At 42.5% G+C, this 22,761-nt stretch overlaps 1 protein-coding gene and 1 long non-coding RNA gene across 2 annotated transcripts in view; one reads left to right on the top strand and one right to left on the bottom strand.

The window, feature by feature from the left end:
• Positions 1-22,761, bottom strand: part of LOC310843890 — a 435,627-nt gene that overhangs the window by 268,467 nt on the left and 144,399 nt on the right. The window lies entirely within an intron of this gene.
• PLCXD2 (phosphatidylinositol specific phospholipase C X domain containing 2) overlaps positions 9,305-22,761 on the top strand; it is a 32,775-nt gene continuing 19,318 nt past the window's right edge. The window contains exon 1 of the mRNA XM_083737284.1: positions 9,305-10,154. Within this exon, the coding sequence (XP_083593410.1) occupies positions 10,058-10,154 (97 nt within the window). The 5' untranslated portion in view covers positions 9,305-10,057. The remainder of the gene's footprint in view (positions 10,155-22,761) is intronic.

Below are 22,761 nucleotides of genomic sequence, written 5' to 3'. Positions count from 1 at the left end.
CTAGCAGAGTGGATTGTGATGTGATCTTCCCATGCCCAGCAAATGATGATCGTCACATCCTGTAAATGCAACAGAACGTTGGAACAGCATGTGATTTCCAAGGCTCAAGGCAAGCCGTTTCGCCTTCCGGATTCATTCATAAAGCACACTATGTTTTAAAAACAGACAGATGACATAGATAATAGGTCAGTTTTGAAGGTTTAGGGTGTGGGTAGTTGGCAGAGCTGTGTGAACTGGGTGGGTAAAGGAAGATTTCAAGAAGCAGCTGAGGGTTTAGATTTGACATTAATCATATTTGATGTTAATTGCGTGAATACAATTGATGTCCAAACAGCTGTTTCACTGGCATCAGTGGAGGCTTACCTTGAAATGAAAATGGCTTCAGAGAGCCCCCCCCCCTTTTTTTTCAACAAGACCTTGCCTGGGATAGAAAGGATTAAACTCTCCCTTCCCACCTCCAATCCCAAGGCTGCTCAGCTGCTTCCCACAAAGGCTGTTTGCATAACAAACCACACACACACACTTGCATTCCTGAATGCAATTAATGCCACATCTAGTTTGGTTAGCTGGGATGTGTGCCCCAAGTTAGCTAGGACAAGTGTTGAGAAACTGCTCTTTCAAAAGCATCCGGGACTGAGGTTTTAAAACTACCTTTTTCTCAATACCCTTTTCTCACTATACCTTTAATTTACAGGTCTTGTAACTCCACTATTTAAACAAGAGACGGCTAATGGGAAAGACTCATTTACGTCAAAAAGTTGTCTGCTGATTTTGCCTTGTTTGACTTAGTGCTACTTTGTGGTTTCGAAACCAAAGTAAGATTTCCTGACTGCTGAGATTGGGAAATACTAGACTGTTTTCCCCTACAAGTCTTCTTACTCTTTAGAAAATGTCTGAATTAGTAAATGCTCAAATCTATATTTTAGATGACGGTGAGTTGGTGAAGCCATCGGTCCAAATTTCCCTTCTCTCTTTCTGTCTTTTCTTAGTAGTGTGCTGTTTGTAAAGACAACCTACCATTTTCAAAAGCTACTCCGGTGTAAGAAGCCAAGCATGGTGATTGTTCAGAAGAAGAGTTTATGTTCCCTCCAAAAATATTAAAGTCATTTGAATTTTACCATCACTTCCAAATGTGCCTGTGAGGTTAAAACAATAAAAAACAAAACAAATGAGATTTCTAGACTGGTTTGACTGGTTTGGAAATCTTTTTTCCCCCACAGCCAAACATATGCAATCCATCCATAATAGAAACTCCCTGAAGAAGGAGCGTGAAATTAAAATATCACATTGATCTTCATCTGAGATATGATCCCTGGTGAATATGAGCTGATTACTCTTCCCCTTGCATGGCTCCCAAGAGCTTTATTGGCAGGAAGTCAAGAGGTTTGCTAATAAGCTCTCCTAATCATGTAAAAATACATTCAAAGTAAGGCAGAAACACAGTGTTGCACTTTAGATCTATAGGGGGTGATCTCAAAAGAACTGTTGCAATAGTTACATTGAACTCAAACCTTCTTCTGTGTTCTGTTTACTTTGTTTCCTTGTTTTGTTGTTTACTTTAAGTTAGAAGAGCACAATCACACTCCAGTTCAGTAGTCAATTGTTATTTTAAGTCTATTGATTTCAAGGGAGTCTACTTTGAGTATCACTTCAATGGATAACACCCAATATAATTAGAGGACCCAGAAAACACTGGTGGTGGCAGTTCAAGAACTGCCCTAATCATTTTAGGTCACTGGAGTAGGAAACTTGTTTGTGAACCTAAGCACTCCAGGTGGCAGTTGTGGGCTCATATGAGCAGTGCTATTTTTCTAGAAAAAGAGGTGTCGGAATTCTCCATGAACACCTTCCTTGTTCTCTTATAATAGCAATGGTGCCAACACTGAGTTCCAGTGAGTTCTGGCTGAAAAAAGCCCTGCGTATGAGGTAAACACCTCCATATAAACACACAAGGACACACCTGCCACTGTGGTTTGCCGGCAGAAGGGTGTCACTGCAAAACTGAGAAAGTGGAAGAGGGACCTCGTGAAACTAAGGCTTCCTCAGGCTCAATTACAGCAGCAAACAATGGTTTGACATTCATTCATTCTTTCTCTAACCTGCCATTTATCTTGAAGGAGCCTCATTGAATGCAGCCAGTGTGTTAGCTACACCTAGGGTGAAGTCATTATTAAGTTTCAGCTGAGTGAAGATTTCAATCCTTCATTCCAACCTAGTGTGCTGATCATTGCAGTGTATTGTCTCTCCAGCATGCTTGAGAAGAGAAGGAGGGACATACTTGGTAAAAAAATAAAATCAATCCGTGAATGAGATATGCTTAGGGATGGTTAGAACAGTGTGGAAGAGGAGGGAAGAGTGACTGTTTATATGTGGTAAAGGGAATGTTTTCCCTTCAAAGGGTTCCAGGTACCATCCCTGACATCTTGGGACAGGGCTGGGAGAGACCCTAGAAAACTCCTACCTGTCAGTACAGACCATACTGAGCTAAATGGATCAACAAACTGAGTCAGTAAACAGCAGGCTCCCATGTCCCTACAAAGCGCAACTTCTCTTCTTCCAGTTTGGCGGCATTGTGTGTGTAAGCGATAGAAGTACCTACCTGAAAAACAAAGGAACACTTGGGAGGTGGAAACAATTTGTTTCACTTTTATTATGGATGATACATCTCACCAGATGCTTTTGTTTCCTGGTCCACATTTCTTCTGAAGCAGCATTTCTGTTCCTGAAAAATTCCGATTTTCAGAGCTGCAGAGTTATGGATTTGCTCTGGGTTAATGGGCCTTGCACTTGTTCCTGCTCCAGGCACCTGAGCTGTCCTCTGATTGACCTCAGTGGCTTTAAAAGCAAAGTGCAACATTGCCTGTAAATGGGATTGACATGAACTATGTCGGGTCCATAGATTCTAATGACAGAAGCAGTGTGTGGGCATTCATTGTATTTTCTGCCATGGAGGATATAGAGTTCTCCCCCCCCCCCCGGTGTGTTTGAAGCATAAAAAGTACATCTGTTACCTGCAAGGGGTATTATGATGCTGGGAGAACTTTTTTATTATTTGTAAAAACCAAAGGTTCAACAGGGCAATACTCAACATGCCTAGTCAGTGCAGAGTTCAGTGGGGTGAGTGGGGTCAGGATTGCAGCCTAAAGCCCAAATCACATGCATGCAATGACCATCTGTCAAAGCTTGCAGAGACCATCAGAAGCTTAGGGATTTTGTGAAATATTCAGCGGTTTATAAATGCTTTTAAATAAATGACTATGTGCCAGGCAAAAGAGGCACTTAGCCCTCTCCCTGCTCATGCTTGCCCTCCAGGTGGTGTTTTTTTAATGTCCTAAGGCTGCAGTACTAAGCACACTTACAAGATGGTCCCATTCCTGATCCCAGCAGCCTTGCTTGCCCTTTCCTGCCACCTACCAGCATAATTTGTCCTACAAACTAAAGTCCAGGTGACCTGCAGAGGAAGCAGGAGGACAGGGCTGAGCAGCTTCCATGCAACTGTCTGCTTTGCTGCCACCTTCTTCCTCTTCGGCCTCCAATGCTGATGAATACCAAATGGCAGTGTCAGTGTGAGGCTGTTGAGGAGCTGCCCTGCCCTGTCCTGACTGTTCCTCTGCTGCTTGTTTGTGCCACCTGCCACCTGGGCCATTTGTGTGCTCGCTTATTTGCCTCCTCCTCTGTCATCACACTGCAGTTGACCTGGATGCCTATCGGCAATGTGACAACATGTTTTCTTACACATTATATACCTAGATACACATTTATATTGTATACATATACAGTGGTACCTCAGATTACATACACTTCAGGTTACAAACTCCGCTAACCCAGAAACAGTGCTTCAGGTTAAGAACTTTGCTTCAGGTTGAGAACAGAAATCGTGCTCCGGCGGCGTGGTGGCAGCAAGAAGGCCCATTAGCTAAAGTGGTGCTTCAGGTTAAGAACAGTTTCAGGTTAAGTACAGACCTCCAGAACGAATTAAGTACTTAACCTGAGGTACCACTGTATAGTAAATCCCCATGATTGCTGTCCATAGATTTAGTTACACAGTAATATAGCAGTACAACATTTTTTTGCAGTTATAATTGCTACTTTCTTGACTTTGCCATACAGCAGGTTTCAGTTAAAGGATTTGGAAGATAATAGTTTGTCAACCTTTTTAACGACAATGTAATATAGCCTATTGTATAAATGACATGTGCTATCCTACTTAATCCTTACCTCTGACTCTTTCTCGTTTTACATTTTACGACGGTATATAGAAACTGGCATATGCATAGAGGTTGAGGATGGATGCATTAAGAATGAAAGGCAATCACTTTATTTGACTGCTGTGTGGACAGCTGGTGCAGGAGGAGGAAGTTGCATGGAATTGTGGGAAACATATGCAGGCTGACTCAGGAGAACATAAAGAGCAGGCCACTAGAAGCCAGGGATTCTTTTTTGATGCCTGGGGGAGAGGGTGAGATTTCATCCGGACAACAGTTGATATCCTACTGCATTCTTAACTTTGTCTCCACCACAGAGGGGGGGAGAGAGTGCACATTCCAGTTTTTGTATTCTCATAGAAAGTGGATCCAATTCCTTCCAAGATGCCTTATCTAATGGAGTGCATGTTTATTTGAAACTAACTCATTCCACATCAAAGCCCTTCCTCTCCTTTATACTTTGGCTATTGACTTGCATTCATAGCATTGAGAAGAACAAATAAAACAAGCCTTACATGTCTCAATCTATCACAACTGTGCAGCCAGTGCTGACATGTCATATTTACCATTAAAAAGATCCTGAAAACAACATTATTGTACATATTAGAGCATGTCTGTCTCAGGAGACAATGGAGAAGTGTGCCTTTGGGGACGAAGTCAAACTATTGGAAGGTTGCAGCACCTGCTGTGGCTGTAGAGACCAATGCAGGAGAGACATGTTTTGTTGCAGCCGGGGTAAATGAAGACATCAAGTTTTGTTGCTATTGGTGCACCATGGTGCTTCTTCTCTCTGTGCTCCTCCAAGCAGTCATTGCTCCTCTGGTCACTGCTGCGGATACACAACATGTCTGTCTCCAGGCACTGTTGTCATCTGCAAGGGATTCCTATAGGGTGGGGTTCACGTTGCCAGTCTTCATGTCACATTTGCAGACATCTTTGTAATGCAGAGTTAGTCTGCCAACAGGCCTGGTACCTGAAGGCAGCTTCTGTAGAGCACATCCTTGGAGATCCTGCCACCTTCCATTCTGGGGACGTGACCAAGCCAGCCTAGACATCACTGGGACAGAAGTGTGAACATGCTGGGAAGGTGGGCTTGGGAGAGTACATCTTTGAGAATCTGTGCTGCCATGCGAGGCCCAAAATCTTCCTGCTGCTCTGTATATGGAAGACACTGAGGCGTCACTACTGGCAAATGTAAGTTGCCCACAGCTCGACATGCAAGTCTGGTAGACCTTCATCTTGGTACTGATTGTTAGCATCACATTCTCCCACACCCTTTTGGAGAGGCAAGCCATTGCCATAGTTGTCTTATCCAGCTCAGCATTGATGGAGAGGTTGCTGGTTATTTCTGGTTATGGCAGAGCCCAGGTAGACAAAATTGTCGACCACCTCAAGCATGTGGTTACCAACCCAGGTTGTTGGTCTTTGTCAGGCTGATGGTGAGGCCAAACTCCATGGTTCTTGTCGCCTAGGTGGACGATTGCATGTAACAACAACAACTCTGATATTTGCATGCCTGGAATGCAGCCTACTGTATAAGGGTCACAGTCCTCCATGCGCCAGTAGCGATTTAGTCATGTTGACCACATGACCCAGAAAGCTGTCTGTGGACAAATGCTGGCTCCCTTGGCCTGAAAAGCAAGATGAGTGCTGCACCTCATAGTCGCCTTTGACTGGGCTTAACCCTCCAGGGGTCCTTTACCCTTTACCTTTACTGTATAAAGGTATCATGCCCATTGCCCCATTGGCATGTGCCCACAAGAGAATGTGGCTCTCAGGTTTCCCAACCCTACCTTAAAATCACAGCTCAAATTTCTTATCTGTAGGAAAGACTGGCCCCTATAATGTTATACCACAGGAGGTGACCATATTTGGCACTTCCAGTTGACATACGGCTGCCGACACGGAGGTCCTTTTGGACATGGAAGAAGGCAGAATGTGGGTGGGGAGGAACGGGGCATGGCACACACCGGCCAATGCATGAGGGGGCCAGGAATGGAACCCCCATGCAAAACAGCCTGTATATCACTTACATCTTTTGTGTGTTTTAACACATGCTGTGAGAGTGGCAGATATGTGCTCATGGGCATGCGTTTTTGGCATCAAATCTGTAATATTGTGAAACAGTCTTAAGAGTTAATTTGGAAGTTCATCTACCCCCTCCCCCTTCTGTATGTGCCTTTTTGCCAACATGAAGGGTAGGGAGCCAAAAAAAAACTAGTACTGCATACAAGTGTGGCAAACAAAGAGCTCCACTGTAATTCAGTTTTAAGTTGATCCCACAGTCTGGGATGAAATTCATCCTGTGAATTCATTCTCAACCTTGCAATGTGACAAATATCATTGCAGCAGGATCCAGCTCTGAAACCAGCACTATCATTTGTCAGTATAGTGGACATGCATGCCTCGGTGAAAATAAAACCCTGAAATGTTTTGGCAAAGTACACGTGGCGTTTGGTCTGCAGAGACTGGGCTCTTTTCCAAAGTGTCGCGTCTAACACATATTTAAAATGAGTCTCTGGGATCAGGTTACTGAATTAGGAACACGAAGTATTTTCTGGAAGTGACAATGAAACCACGTAATACATTTGATGATGAAAAACTGTAATCTCTCAAAGGTTATGGACAAAGGTAAAGCCACTGGAGAATTTTCCAGGCATCTCAGAATGCAATCCAGACTCTGTATAAAGGCTTTGCATTTTCCAATTGCTTCCATAAGGTTAATAAAGCAATGACTTCATTGCAACGGCCAAGAGGTTTGCTCCAGGTCACACCAAAAATTCATGTGCTCAGCTTCAACACTAACATTTTTTTCAAATCCAACACTCCTAAATTAAGGTGAATGAGCAACACATTAGTCATTATGTGTCTCAGAGACATAGGGCTTTAGTTAAGATAGGGATCACTGGTGCCTATTATTTTCTAAGCTCAAGAGGTAACAGATGAAAGAGAGAGAAAATTCACTTCTGTGCAGTATTTCGGAAACCTGAGCTCTGCTTTGTCATTAATAGATTTGGATGGCAGGAATAAGAAGATGGGCTCTGTCCCATTGAAATGTAGTTCTTGTGACTGAATTCCATTGAACCTCAGAGAACAAATTGGTTGCAACAAAATGAAGCTGTATTTCTGGCTGGGATGCCAGGCTGGGCGAGGAAGTTGACTTGGATGGAGCTGTCCCCCCCCCCCCCCCCCGGTGCTGCTGCCTTCTGCAAAGAGAGAATGCACATGTGGCAGTAGCCCTCTCACTCCATAAAGTCACACAGGGTAGAGAATGGGAGTTAGGATTACTTACAGGGAATAAGCCCCACTGAACTAAACTGTAGAGGCATATCTATTCCCAATTAGACATAAATAGGATTGCACTGTCAATCAGAGTTAACTTCAGCTGAATGTTTGTTATGCAGGGTCTTGCGTATGTTGGCCCATTGGTAGCAAAGTGCATTTATTTATCTTTGAAAGTAAGATGGAAGGGCGGAATTACAAGAAAGAGGACAAACCTTACGCTATGACATTTGTGATGCTGCTATATTGACTGTTATTGTGATGAAGACCACGGGGGATACATAACCCTTTCTCTTGCATGATTTTTCTGAACAAGATTGGCATGTTGCTATCTCAGAGAGAGAATACAGGCATGATACAGACACTGGTATTTTGTTTTTTAACCACTGAGGAACATAACAGTTTGGACAGATGATTTGATCATGAAAATAGAACATCAAGCGATCCCTGCAAGATCAGACCAAAGACCAGTCCAGTTCATCATTCTGCTCTCAGAGTAGACAACAGAGCTGTGCGTTCTTTGTGCTAAACAAAACATAATCAAACTGCTGTGCCAAGCTAATCCAAATCCCACAAAAAAAAAAAAAGCAGAATTCTGCAACCCGGAGAAACAATGCACATTTGCTTGAGTCCTCTTATTTTGCATGTTTTGTGTTTTGTGTTTTTGCTTTAGCTAATCAGAAGGAATAGTAGCATACAGACCTAGCCTCAAACATCTTTGTGGAAACCATGGGAAATACTGTTGTTTCAGCTGTACTGCTACTGCTACAGTAGCACAATCTCCTGTTTTCGTGCTGAAGGGAGGTGGGTCGCCTGTGTCTCTCCAGATGTTGTTTGCTTCTATACTGCATCAGCCCCAGCCAGTACAGCAAAAAGTCAGGAATGATGGGAGTTATCGTTCAACAACATTTGGAGGAACTCCCATCCTTGTAACAGAGTATAGCTATTCAGAACAGTTTTGCAGTTTAGCTTTATTACATACACCAGCATCAAAAAGAAGAAAAAACAGAGTGAGTGTGCTTCAGTATTTGTTTCAAAGCAGACTTGCAACCACAGCCACTAAGCACATTTCAACAAACATTAGAACGTGGCTTTATTTATCCTGCTGATCTACTTTACAGAAAAGAAATGGTAGAAGCATGTTGTCGAGGCTTTGGAAATAAGTAGGGCAGCTGAAATGAGATTACAGAGGAAGAGTTTCTATTTATTTATTTATTTATTTATTTATTTATTTATTTATTTATTTGATAAAGGATTCCAACCTCATTGTGCTGATCCTGTTTTGTTTTAATAGTTACACACAATGATAAAATTAAAAAATAAAAATCTCAAAAACGATTTTTGTCCAATGCTTTTTCACCCTTTTAAAAAGTAAAGATCTTGACAAAAGAGATAAAGGCAACTTCTGGAGAAAGTGGGTAAAACTGAGTGTTCTCTCACAAATACCTGTCAGATGATTAGCCTCATCCCCCCCCCCCCAAAAAAAAAGAAAAATCATAAAGGAAATTCAGAAGATCCTTTTGGCTACTACACTCCTACTACAGAGACACAAACAGTTGCACACACACACATAATAATGGCCTGTATCACCTTGCAGCTAACATGTTTATTGCAGCAGAAGCTTTTGCTGAGGAGAGAACCAACTTCATCAGAAGTTTGTCCATTCTGGAGTTTCATTTTTAATGTTTCTTTCAAAACTGGGAGAGGAAACCTGTGGCCCCTCCAGGTGATGCTATCTGAAAGCTGGAGCTGTTTGACAGCGGAGTGATCTACACCTGGAGATTGCGGACTCTCCTTCCTTTCAGGTTTTTAAGGAGAAGTTGGATGGCCATCTACCAGGAACGCTTCAGTTGAGATTCCTGCAGCGCAGGGGGTTGGAATGGATGACCCACGGGGTCCCTTCCGATTCTATGATTCTGCCACCTTAGTGCCACGTGCCCTCAAAGAACCCGCAAACTGAGCACGTTGGGAGAAAATTAGCCCAATTAGCGCTGAGCCAGCCTTCAACCAATGGGCGGCTGGCTGGGAACTGCCCTCCTGTACCAACCGGCTGCGCCAGCGGCCCTGACACGCGACGAAGGGAGGGCTGTGCCATCAGCTCGTCGCCAGCCAATCAGCGCGCCGAGGCTTGGCCGGAGAGCGATAATATGTTTTGACCGCTCGCTGGCGCGCTCCCGTGGGAGATGTCCTCAGGCTTGTTCCTGGCGCAAAGGCGGGACTCCTCTGCCTTCGCCTGCCAGGTGCGCCGCGGGGACCCGCGCGCTGTGACGTGAGCGGGGAGGGCGGGGCCTCCGCTCGAGCCCCTGGCCGAGGGAGCGGGAGGTCAGGCGTCCTGAGGGAGCCCCTTTGGCGCGAAGGAGCGCGAAGGCGGGATTAAGCCGCAGAGGCGGCGGCGAGGCAGCCGCTCGGAGCATGGCAGAAAGGGAGCCGCGGGCGCTGGCTGACCCAGAACGCGGCAGGTGGACGAGACCTCCGAGGAGACGCCGCCGCTGCTGACGAAGACTTGGGCGAAGCGGGAAGCGGCGAGCCAGAGCAGCCTCGGCAACGGGCGACGGAGCGCCGCGGAGAGGATGGCGCTGGAAAGCAGCAGCAGCAGCAGCGCGCACTGGATGGGCTCCCTGCCGTCCGCCCTCAGGGCCCTTCCTCTGGCCAATCTGGCCATCCCAGGTAAGACCCTGCTCTGCTTTGGGCTCCTCCGGGGTATCCCTGGAGCACCTGCTCCTTCTTGCCTTGCTTGTGTCGGGGAATCCACCCGAATTACTAGGAAGGGGGTTTTGTTTGTTTTCTAAGCGGTGTAGCCTAGTGGTTAAGAGACTTAGCCGAGCCAGTTAGGGAATCCCAGGGAAGCCACTCTCTATTTCAGCACCACCGCTCCCGTGGGATAACGCTGACTTCGCTTGTGGTGACGATTACAGATGTATGCAGTGTTTTTTTTTTTTTCCCCTTTAAAATTTTTTTTAGGGGTGCTCTGATTTTGACTCGAGAAAATCCACATTTTATACTTTGAATCGGGGAAAATAAATACAGTAAATGGACAAAAGTACAAAGATTCACAAATCTTTAGGGGTATGTGTCCCCCCTAGGAAAAAAAAAGCACTGGATGTATGTGATAATAGATCAAAGAGTTGGAAGGGACCATAGGGGTCATCTAGTCCAACCCCCTGCGATGCAGGAATCTTTTGCTCCACATGGGGCTCGAACCCACGACCCCCAGATAAAGTCTCATGGTCTGCCAACTGAGCTATGTTGGATAATGTTTGTGAAACATTTTAATGTGCTGTACAAAATGTGAAGTATTAATACAGTTTTGCTGTTATTAGGCACTCGTGGAGTAAATCATCAGTCTTAAACCATACTATCACAATGAGGAAAATCAGATCTTAAATTGTACTGTTTTGGTGGGGTGACTAACACACAAACATATTGTTCTTCTGTTTGCAGCTTTATTTATGAGGGTGGGTTAAGATGTCTTTCCTTTCCTGTTTATGGGGTTTCAGATTTTACTATTGATTTATTCTATGCTGTCAGCTAAATCAGGGGTATTCACTGAAACAGGTTAGACACTCCATAGGCAACTAAAACATTTTGGAATACTATTGTTTCTCTAATGTATTTTCACCAATCTTCTGGCAAGGCAGAACAACAAAAAATGAAAGGCCTCTTTTGGATAGTACCCAAAAGGAAGGTTTGTGAGCAGAAGCTGCTCTTTTCAATTACTTTTTCTCAAGGAATGTGTGTTTCTGCGTGTGTAGTTATTTCAGAATACCAATCTGCAGCATAATTTTTGAGTTTTTGGAAACTGGGGTAATCACCAAAGTTATTAAAACCTCAAAAAATAAGGAAACAAGGTGTTTCTAGGGCTGCAGCATTAGGAAGTGGAGGAAAAACCTCTAGACTAGTTGCTTAGTGCTTGATCAAAGAAGTAGATGTCTTTACGACTAGAAAGTATTAACTCTGAAATATATATAGTGGGAAGAGCTTAGTTCCCTGGATGTGTTTTCCTCCTATGTTTCAATCTCTTTGGTACAGAGGTGTTTCATCCTCCCAATCACATATTCATTTGTTAAATATCTGAGCACTAGTCAAATGCGGCTCAAAACAATCTGGTGTCATCCAAGAAATGATCCTCTCTTTGTGGTTAAATCTGTAGTAACTAGTTGTCAGTGTCTTGCTGTTTAAGGGCATCCTCTAATCTTCCACCTGAAATGGACCACCTTACCAGTAGCTTTTGTACCTGGTTACAGTATGGTTATTTACCATTTGTTCATTTTCATTTACAAATATATTCTGGTGAAACATCTCAAAAGTGATTAGCAATAAAAACAATCAAAAATAAAAGCTTTCTTGAAAAAAACAACAAAAAAATCAAGTCCAGTACAGATACAAACTGTGGGTTGTTTTTTTTAAAGAACCTACCTAAATGGCTTGTTGCCCAGGTTCCCAAACCTGTATCCCCCTCAAACAGCCTCTGAATAAGTAAAGGCCTGTTCAAACATTCATACTAGTGCAGTAGTGAAGAAGCTTTCCAATGGGGACTACTAGCCACTGCTCTAGAACCATCAGTGGTGGCGGAATTCCCACCTGTATCTGTCATTGTTGGGGGTGCGTGTGTGATGGGGGCAACTCAGCTAAGCACTGGAAAGCAAAGATTTTCTGATTACCCCTTGCTCTGCAAGGTTTCCAGGCAGTCTGGACTAGATTTCGATGTTGTGGGGATGGGAGAGGAAGAGATGAGAAAGTTCCACTGCACAAGCAGAAGTCCACTTTAAAAGAGGACTTGGATACACCCCATAACACCCCCCCCCGAGTCTCTGCTCCCTAAATAGCTTTCATGTCACTGCCCCAGTGAAGGTTGGATTTATTTATGTGAAGGATTTAATGAGAAGATATGCACAAAACTTGACATTTGATTGCAGAGAATACTCATTCTTGGTACCACTGCCAAAGTCTTATAAAAAGGTGATAGGGTCAAGCTGTTCTCTAAAGGGGTTTCCTGTGACCTAATGTTTTGTTATTGAACTGAATTCAAATATCACAGATGCAGGCAACAAATTGACTATATATACCTGGGTTCTTCCTGGGGAGTGGGGAGAGGAAACAAATTTACAGTGGTACCTCGGGCTAAGTACTTAATTCATTCCGGAGGTCTGTTCTTAAGCTGAAACTGTTCATAAGCTGAAGCACCACTTTAGCTAATGGGGCCTCCTGCTGCTGCTGTGCCGCCGAAGCACGATTTCTGTTCTTATCCTGAAGCAAAGTTCTTAACCTGAAGCACTATTTCTGGGTTAGCAGAGTCTGTAACCTGAAGCGTATGTAACCCAAGGTATAACTATACATACATACTCATGTGCATATGTATTCTGCATGATACGCTTCTCTGCCCAGTGCCCATAAAGGTGTGATAGAATAATTTCCCCTTTTTTAAGATAAAGAGAATGGTGGTTGAACATTACTGTAAATGAGCCTGGTTAACCAGGATAAAATGTTCAGTACTGTCTCCGGCTTTAGGATGTAATCAGATAACTAGCTGAGGTCAAACAACATTCCCCAACACAGCCTAGGTAGACTGTGTATTATTGCAATTATAGGCTTATTATTGAGGAAGGGTGACCTTTTCTTAGAAATATTCATAGTTGGTTTCTGCTAGAGACAGGATACCAGACGAGATGAATCATTGTTCTGCTGTAGTAATGACCATGTCTGTTCATCTCCCAGAACTGGCAAAGCACAGCTAGACATGACCTGGCATTTGGCTTGTCATGTTTTGCATTTGCAGGACACTTGTCAAACAAGGAATGTGGCAGTTCAGCAGAACCACAGCTTCAGCCCTGCTCTTCAAGATATTAATAAATCTATGAAAGGCCCTGTTGGGGCATAACAGTACAACTGCTCCAGTAAATGTCTGCTCATAATCCTCCATATGTTTCTTGATAAGGGATGGGGAGTGTATCCCTATTAAAACTAATCTCATTTTCATGTCTAGTGAGACTGAGGAGATATGAAAACATGCTTTGAATTTAGAGGTCGATTGGCTTATTGAAAGAACTTTCTCCAAACCTAGATCCTGCTACTGCATTTTCCAAAATGGCTCAACATCTAAAATTGACCATAAAACTGATAATTATAATGTTGCAAAAAAGAGGCTATCTTTATCAAAATTTGCAGGTCTTCTATAGTTCTGGGATAGCCAACATATATTGTTCAACCACAACCCCTGTTCAATGGCTAGATTGGTTGGGCTGATGGGAAGTGGAGTCCAATAATGTAGAGGGCACCACATCTACGCCAATCTAGTTCCTCTATCTAGTTGTGAAAGGCCTTGTGTATGCTGCCAATGGAATAGAATGGGGAGAGATAAAAAGACCTCCCTGGCTGTAGCATTCCCAGAATTTTAGGCAGGATTCTTGCCAATCCCTACCTGAAGACTCCAGGGATTGAACTAGGGACTGCATGCAAAGCAGATGCTCTACCACTGAGCTATGGTGTTTCTCTTATCTGGGTTCAGGAGAAGCCATAGCTAACAGACTAGCCTTGGCTGGGCAAAGGCACTTCTAGCCCCAGAGGCTGCTTGAGACTCCTTTTGGACTTTGTTTTCAGTCAAAGCATCTATAGAATGAAACTTAGCTAGCAATGAGAACTTTTAGGTATGGCTTGCTTTTAGTTATTAATGCTTACATCATAAATAGCCACGTGCCATACTGCTGATAATGAGTAATGCTCAAATGATTTCTACTGTTTATTCTAGTCATTCCATTGATTTGCCTTAACATAAAGATAACATGAGAAATTGTGAGCTGTGTGAATAAGTACTGTCTTTTTCCAGTCCTGAATCTCCCAGCATTCAGCTTCACTGGCTCTTCTTGAGTTCTAGTATTATGGGGCGGAGGGACTTTTCTCTATCCACTTTCTCCACATCATTCTGTATATCTCTGTTGTATCTCTTCTTATTCAAGTATGATTAACATTGGCTAACTCCCCATATCTCTAGTTTTCACAGCTGAATTATAACCAATTTCTTTTACTGGCTTTAGTCTCCCTCCTGGAAGGTAATACTATCCAATATTTTGTTGTTGTTTTCTTTCTCCAGTAAGCATAGCATATCATTTCACTCTGTGTGATGCCATACATTGGTAAGTCACACTGAGTACTGAAATAATTTCCTATTACATCATGAGCCAGATACTTTGCAGCATTTACACTAAGCAACTTAAGCCATCTGTGTATCTATTTAACAGTGCAATCCTATGCATATCTACTCAGTAAGTTAGTCCCATTGAGATCAATGGAGCTTACTCTCATTTAAGTGGGAATAGGACTTCAGCCTCAGTTACTTGTTGTAATTTTATCTGTCCTATGGTGTAATATGAATATGTTATAGTACTTGATGTACCTTACATAACTGATTATGCTGAAATTGCATGCTGTCTTCTGCTGAATATTAGTAATGAGTCATGGCACAGTGGAAGGGATGCATCAAACCTTAATGATATTCCTCAGTAGTAGTTATGTATCCTATATGTGTCAATAAAAAACCACTTGTTTCTTGGTTAATATTTGCTCAGTGAAATTGTGACAATATGGAATGGGAGAGCCATGTATTCTGAGCTGGAGCAACCAGCTCAAACCTCTTCACATGTTGAGCTTCTCAAGTAGACTAGAGGTTGAATAGTAGGATTGATTATGCATTTTATTCCAAGGTAAGGAGAAGTAACCTTGCTAAGCCTGCCAGGACAGCTTACTCTATGGTATTAACCCATTCATACATTAGATTTAAGCATGCTGGTTATATGAGGCTGGTTATCTCACATGTTATGATTTAACAGTAAACAGTGGGACAACCTCCCACCCTCACCCCACTGCTCAGACCTGTACCTACAAATCATGAACCTGTGACTAGAAATTGTCACACCAACAGAAGCGTGGATGAACCCTGTGCAAGTGTAATCCCTGTGATGAAGAAGAGTTGATAGCAGTGTGCTGAGTACGTAGGTGCTTGTTAAATCATCAAGTTTAATAGATGCTCATCCAAGCTTGGCATATGATTAAACAAGACACATGGGATTGGGTGATGGCACATACAAGGTTCCTATTCTTTAGCAGCAAGTTTAGGAAGATGGAAGGGAATGCTGACAAGCTATTGACTTGCCTTTTTCACTTTTTTTTAACCAGCATACATCAGGAACAAATGTTTTACTTCCTTATAGCACATGACATTTTATGTCACTGACTCTTAACATTCAAATTCATGGGCACCAGTATGTCTGTTTGCTGAGCCAAATTTCTAGCCACTTAGATGACAGCCATCTGGTGTCCTTTAACTTACCATTGTAAACAAGTAAACTCATTTTGGCCAGTTGGCTAGTTTAACTCATTCAGAATTGTTACACTGAAGTTTATATTGGTCAAATGCAATATAAATGGTGGATTTCTTGCAGGTGGTCCTGATTGGTTAGAATTGCTTGACGAGGCCCCGAGCCCCGAAGTTCCCCTCAGAAATAAACACACAGTCACAAGTATGTTGAGTTAATGGGATAAATTAGACCACAACTTTATTGGTTACAGATGTTAGCGGTTTGGCTTAGGCATTTGGGTGAAGCCAGACTATATCCTGGCTCTCCTGCCCATCTGCAGGAAGTCTCTCAAGGGTCAACCACCAATAAGGGGGAGCCCTATGATATACATCAATTGAGAGCACCCCCCAGGGTCACTGATGGGGTCATGGCATGGCCCTAGCCCACGCCCAGGCGTTGGACAGGAACCACACCCCCAGATCCCTTTAATGGGATACCCTTAACAAGCAGGGGCAGGCAGAGGCAACAACCTCCCCTCCCATAAACAAGGCTTACCCAATGCCTAACCACCACTCAAGCCAAAAGGCTTGCCGCCAACAACCTCACCTGCAACCAACACCTAATGCCCTCAACAATATCGACCAGCCAAATATCATTACCCTTATCAGAAAGGTGAACACCATCATTACGAAACAAGGCCACCTGGTCGGACATAATAGTGGGGTGCCATATCACCCAGCCCTTCCATTCCACCGCACAATTAGCAATTCACTTGGCCCTATTGATTGCCGCCAGATGGGGGCAATCCCGCCAGCAACACCTCTCCAAAAGCTGGGACCAGATTAACGTCACGTCCGGGGTGTGTGACACTGCCGGGAGCCCTGATGACGTGGGCAGCACCCCTCCGCCCACTCCTGGGTCACCGCGAGGTCCCGGATGTCCACCAGCAATGGTGCACCTCCGGGGGAGGGGAACGGTCTAATAATATCTTCAGCCCCTCCAAAAAGCTCCCTTGTGTGTGTCGATAGACCCAGTTCTGCTTTAAACAGAGGCATGAGTAAAGCATGGTAAATTAATTTGGGGAAATGGTGTAAGAGGATTGTGTGTGCTTGTATGAGGGCAATGAATAAGGTATTCTTTACAATTTCCTCAAAATAGTTATGAACCAGCATGAATTAGTTCAAATAATAAAAAATAAGTTGCATTGGACTCCTTTCCATCTGTACCACATTTGTCTGAAGTTTAACAAATAGCAACAGGTTCTTTTAAAGTCTGTGTTTGATTGCTTAATTATTTGATTGCTTGCTCAACTAGAAAACCGCAAATGACAATGATTAATTATATGTTGCCATTGCTTTTTACAAAATATTAAAATAACTCATCAAACATTTAAAATGTGTAATGCAGGATAAAACATAAGAAAGAGTGGCTTATGGTCCCAGTTTCAAGAATTATGTTTTCTGCACTGTTTTTCCAGTATTAGAACTAACTCCAGGAAAATGATGATCTGCTAGCTGCTGCCTTTAATCTCTGTGGCATCTGTTGAACTGTCCCTTCTCTCTTCCACCCCCCTCCTCCCTTCCTTTCATCTCTCTGTGTGCATGCTGGATAGTAGTTTCACTGGGTTTTGACACAATTCTTTCCATGAGGATAGGTTCAGCTGTTTCTCTTCACAGCCTGTACTACGCCCTTCCGCTCTCGTCCCTCCCTCAGCACTTAGCAAAATCATGATTCTTACAGCCTGTGGTGTTAGGTCTATGACTGCACGTGTTTATTACCCTGCTTTGAATAATTTGCTGCATAAAAAGCTAAAAGTCTGTCAAATGCTTTTAACCATTTCTGGGTTGTTGTTTTTTCTTTTCTTTTAAAAACCAGTTTAATGTTTAATACACACTGATCTGCTCTTGGTGTAAATGGTTATTCTTATCAATTACTGCTGCACACATTAATAATAGAATCATAAAATTGTAGAGTTGGAAGGGACTCTGAGGATCATCTAGTCCAACCCCTTGCAATGCAGGAATATGCACCTATTGCATGTGGGATTGAACCTGCAACCTTGGCGTTATCAGTGCCACACTCTAACCAACTGAGCTGTCCACACCTATATTATTCTTACTCTATATGTGTTAAGGCTTCACAGTAAACCAGGGATGGTTATCCCTTTTCAGCTTGAGGGGCCACTTTACTCGCTTGCAATGTCTCTGGGGGCTGCATAGCAGAGTGGTTATAGCCAAAAATGTGGTAAGGTCCACACCCTTATGCACATGCATTCACACACCATAAACACACATACCACTTACACATCGTCACACACCCTAACCATGCTATTGTTTCATCCTGTTATGAAAAGTACTGACATCAAAAGATCTTTTCTGTGGTAGGCTTATTACTATGCGGATCTCCTTCAGTGAGACTATGCATGTGTCACCTGAGATAGCAGTTTTCAATAGCTATTGAAATCGCCCCAAAACTGAAGCTGTTATCTTGAGAGGACTAAACCCTTTGACAGTGGTAACGAGGAAATTCCATCACAGACTCGCTTGTCATATATTTCTGGTGTTTGCACTTCCAGGATTTCAATTTGAGAGAGAGAATGTGGTAAGCATAAATTTGAAGAGGACAGGTGTTGATGGGCAAGTGTGCATTGATGAGACAAGGACGAAATATTTGAAGTGGGTGCTCACTGCTAATTTTCCACTTCTCCAAGTTAACATGTATGTACTTGAAATTACCTTTGCACCTTGGTGATCATCAAGTAAAAGACAGAAGGCATTCCATGTTAAGCATTGAAATTAGAACAAAACTTGGTTAAATGGAAACATTGTTTAATGTTGCACAAGAGGCAACCTCTGACTTCTCTGACGTATGCTGCAATTCTGCCATCAGCATTTTCTATTCCGCATTTTTCCTCCCTTGATTCAACAAAATAAAGATTCTGCCACACAGTGAAGACATTTGAAGATTCCATGCCACCTTATGTCACCTTTGGGGCAGGGCCTAGAATGCTGTTGCAATTGTCATTACATTTACTCAAGCTGTGATTCATTGTATATACTCATGGAAAGTAATAACCTTGCAATGTACTTGTACAATGTGGAACTGAACTCACAGAAGATTACAGATAACGACTGTAAAATACTTCATGGTTTAACTTTGAACCTTGGACCTCTCCTACAGCAAAAGCATTTTCTGTAGTATGAAGATACACACAGCCCATAAAAGATGTAGGAAGCATAAAGACAAATGCTTCCCTTTAAAAGCTTGGATAAGAGGGGAACAGGTTTCTACTCCTATGGCATGGGGACCAATCTGGAATAGGCTGATGAAGAGATTCATTGAAGGGCAAAGCAGCTAAGCTTGACCATCTGTTTTCTTGGAGGTCATGTCAGCATGCAAATTTAGAGAAGGCAACACCACTACAAAAAAAAATCTGCTTTATTTAATCTTTATTTAATCTCTAATTTACAGCAGTATAATTATGACTCCACAAAACAGTTTGAATAGAACAAACATTATACTTAAAAGCTCGATGCTGGTTAATTGGGCTTACAAACAGTGCGCTGCAGTGGGCAGGTCAGTCTATAATAGCCTACTAGATTGCTAGATTTTTTCCTAAAGGAGCGGATACTGACTTTGCTGTCAGATTAGCCTTCAGCTCTAGAATGCCAAATTCATACGTTTGATAACATTTATTGATAGCCTACAACTTCTGCTTGGATTTCTACATGGGAAAGAAGTAAGTGCGCAAAAGTCAAAATTATATCACACCTGCAGAGACAGTATCTAAAAGCAGATATGAGAACATATCTCTGAGAAAGGAGATGGATGTGGATGAGCCACTGTAAAAATCATCATCATCATCATCATCTTGAAATAATTTGCCCCTGGAAAAGCAACAAATTTCAGTATCCAGAATATTATTAGTTTCCCAGTATTGTGTATTTGCCACTTTTGCTGTGTATGGCATTTTCACTTTTATCCCAGAAAGATAATGGTGATCTTTTTATATATATTTTTTTTTAAAAAAATGGTTGCATGCATTAGACCTGCTGATTTCAAACAGCAAATGACCCTGGGCTGAATTTGAATGTTTTGAAACCACTGAGCATCTATCTCAAAAGATCCAATTCATTGTAAAAATGGCGTCTTAGAGAGAGAGCATGTGTGAATGCTCGGCAGAATTCCATGTTGCTATCTTGTGTGCATCGTCACATCATGCTGATCTCTGCTGCTGAACCATGTCTGCAAACGTTTCTTAATGTGGGTTTGTGATGGGGGTGCTGAAAACAGGATTCAGGAAATGGCAGTGAGTGCATGTTATTGACTCAGCATGCCCTGGGTAGGGCTAGGAGTGAAGATGAGTATGTATCCCACGGCTACTATGCCCCTATGTGGCTATGAAAACATGGTCTAAAAATACTCAGCAGAACCCCCTAAGCATTCAAATGCCTTGACATGTGAGAGAAAAATCTCCCTAGAAGCTGCATTTTTAAAGTGGAAAAAATAGCAGGAAGGGTAATGGTTAAACATCCTCTGCCCCATCTTTCTCCCAGTCTCAAATGTTGCCACTGAGTCTGCTGTAAACAAGAACCCCAACCCAACTGTGCAGAACATTTAAGTTGGCCCTAAGAAGGCTCTTGATGGCCTTCCTTGTCTCTTTGCTGCAGCACTGAAGAGAACTATATTAAATGAGTGTGCTTTTCAAGAGAGGTCAGTTGTGTTATTCATTTGGCTTAATTTGTCAACATGTTTCCTCCAGCCCTTAGCCTTCTAACAACCAAAGCAAAATGAGCAGTTCAGTTAGCTTGTATTTTAAAGGCTGGTTTAAAGATACTAATCGGCTTGTTAATGATTTGAATCCTCAAGCCTCATGAGGTTTTACTGGGTGCATTTCCAACTAGGTCAGCTTTGCTTCCATGCTAGTGCACTGCCAAACTGGCAGGCAGGAAATAAATAAAAAGCACTTTTCCACAGTTGACCTGAGGGGGCATTTTATGAAGATTTATGGTGGTGTATCTACTATTCGAGAACAAAATGCAACATATTTTCATATAGACTTTTTTTTATAGCACATGCTATTCTGAAAATGTATGGTGGCGTTTGGAAATTGCAGTATATACTACAGAGGGTAGTAACCACAGAATAATATTTATCCTTTTACTGCAGGGTTTCCCAAACTTGGGTCTCCGGCTGTTTTTGTACTACAACTCCCATCATCCCTAGCTAGCAGGACCAATGGTCAGGGATGATGGGAATTGTAGTCCAAAAACAGCTGGAGACCCAAGATTGGGAATCATTGTTTTCCTGCATGGGACAAGGATGGAGAACTGTGGCCTTCTAGATTTTGATGGATCTCCCGATCACAGACCATGCTTGCCAGGACTGAAGGTATGTGGAATCCAACCACATATGGAGGCACACCAGTTTTCCATCCCGAACATAGGACCCACACAGACAGACTTGTTTGCTTCTTGATGTGTAGCTCCTTTTCTGCTTCCTGGACAGATGTGTTTAGAATAACCTATACACTCTACAGCAAGTTCAAATGAGGCTCCTGTAACTCCTTTAGAAATAATGATAGAAATAATTTACAAATATCGTGTATATACTTGCTGTTGTTATTCAACATAGTGACTGCTTAGCAAGGGGTGCTAGAATGGGCAAGTGATGGGTTTGCAATTGGCTGGGCTAATTGCAAGAATGTTAGGAAGGCTAAAGAGATTATCCAAAGGGCATGACATGTTAAATTAAGCAAAGTCAATCACTCTCCCCTGTTCCTCTCTTCCTCTCTCTGACTCAACTGACACAACTAGCCCAGCCTTTTCACTTTCTTCTCAAATATATGGAAGACAAATCCGTTTTCTTTTTAAAGCTGAGAAATATTAATTTCAATATGTGTGTTTTAACGTGCATTTTCCCTTCTGATATGTGCTTTTTCAAATGACAGGACTTCTGCCGTGAAGGTACAGAATATTGTAGTCCTTTAAAAAACCCAAAAAAACCACTTATTTTCTGGAAAACTGGGAGAGGGCATTTTGCAAATCTTTCTTAGATTTTCACATACAACAGTTTGACTGATAGTGTGCATGATTTGCTGGAATCAGCTGGCTCTAAAATGCTTTTGTGGATTGTGAATATTAGCTTCTTCCAGTGCAACGAATTAGGTAGATTACAGATGGAAAAACCAATATACATATAAGGGATTAGCCTCACTTCACACTGGAGGTACTTATAGTCATGATGAGGGCCCGCAAATCTTTGTACTTAACCCTGTACTTTGATTGCTAGCTAATACATGTTCATTCCATTATCATTCTGAAATTCTTGCAAGGGAGGAATGGCAACATTAATTTTCTTTCTTTTTTGAGTAACATTTATTGGTTTTCATTGGAATAATAACTTTTCCATGGAGACCAGTACTGTATATTGAGAAGAATCTGAATGCATGCATATTGCTATCAAGCTCTATTTATATGTGGGTGGGAGGGGAATATCTGTGTGCATTCATAGCCTTGAAGAGCATGGGGTAGCTACGAAGGTAAATTTACATTGAACCCTCTCACAAGGCCTTTTCCCATCTCACTGTTAGAATGGTTGTGGTACTTACTAAACAACAAGATTAAAAAGGCAATTATGCACCTGCAGTTACCTTCTATGATTAAAAAGATAAGAGGGTTGGGGGAGAGCTTAATAGGGGTGTGATATGCCTATATGCTGGTTTTGTGGCTTGAAACATGCAAAGAGGTTGTAGAACAGTTGTTTGCCCCTGCTATGTTGCATTCCAAGGGAATATGTGCATTGGTGGCTTTCTAGACTTTTCAGTGCAATACAGTGCATGTTTATTCACATCTGAGTATTCAGCTGGATATTAACCATGATGGCTATGTTCCAGTGTCAGCGGCAGTATGTCTCTGAATAGCAGTTACTTGAAGATGGGCAAAGTACTGTCGCTCCTTGCAGGCTTCCCACAGGCATCTGAT

Source organism: Podarcis gaigeae (assembly GCF_964106915.1).
Source record: "Podarcis gaigeae genome assembly, chromosome: 4".
Lineage (NCBI taxonomy): Eukaryota > Metazoa > Chordata > Lepidosauria > Squamata > Lacertidae > Podarcis > Podarcis gaigeae.
This window is presented reverse-complemented; position numbering and strand designations above follow the sequence as displayed.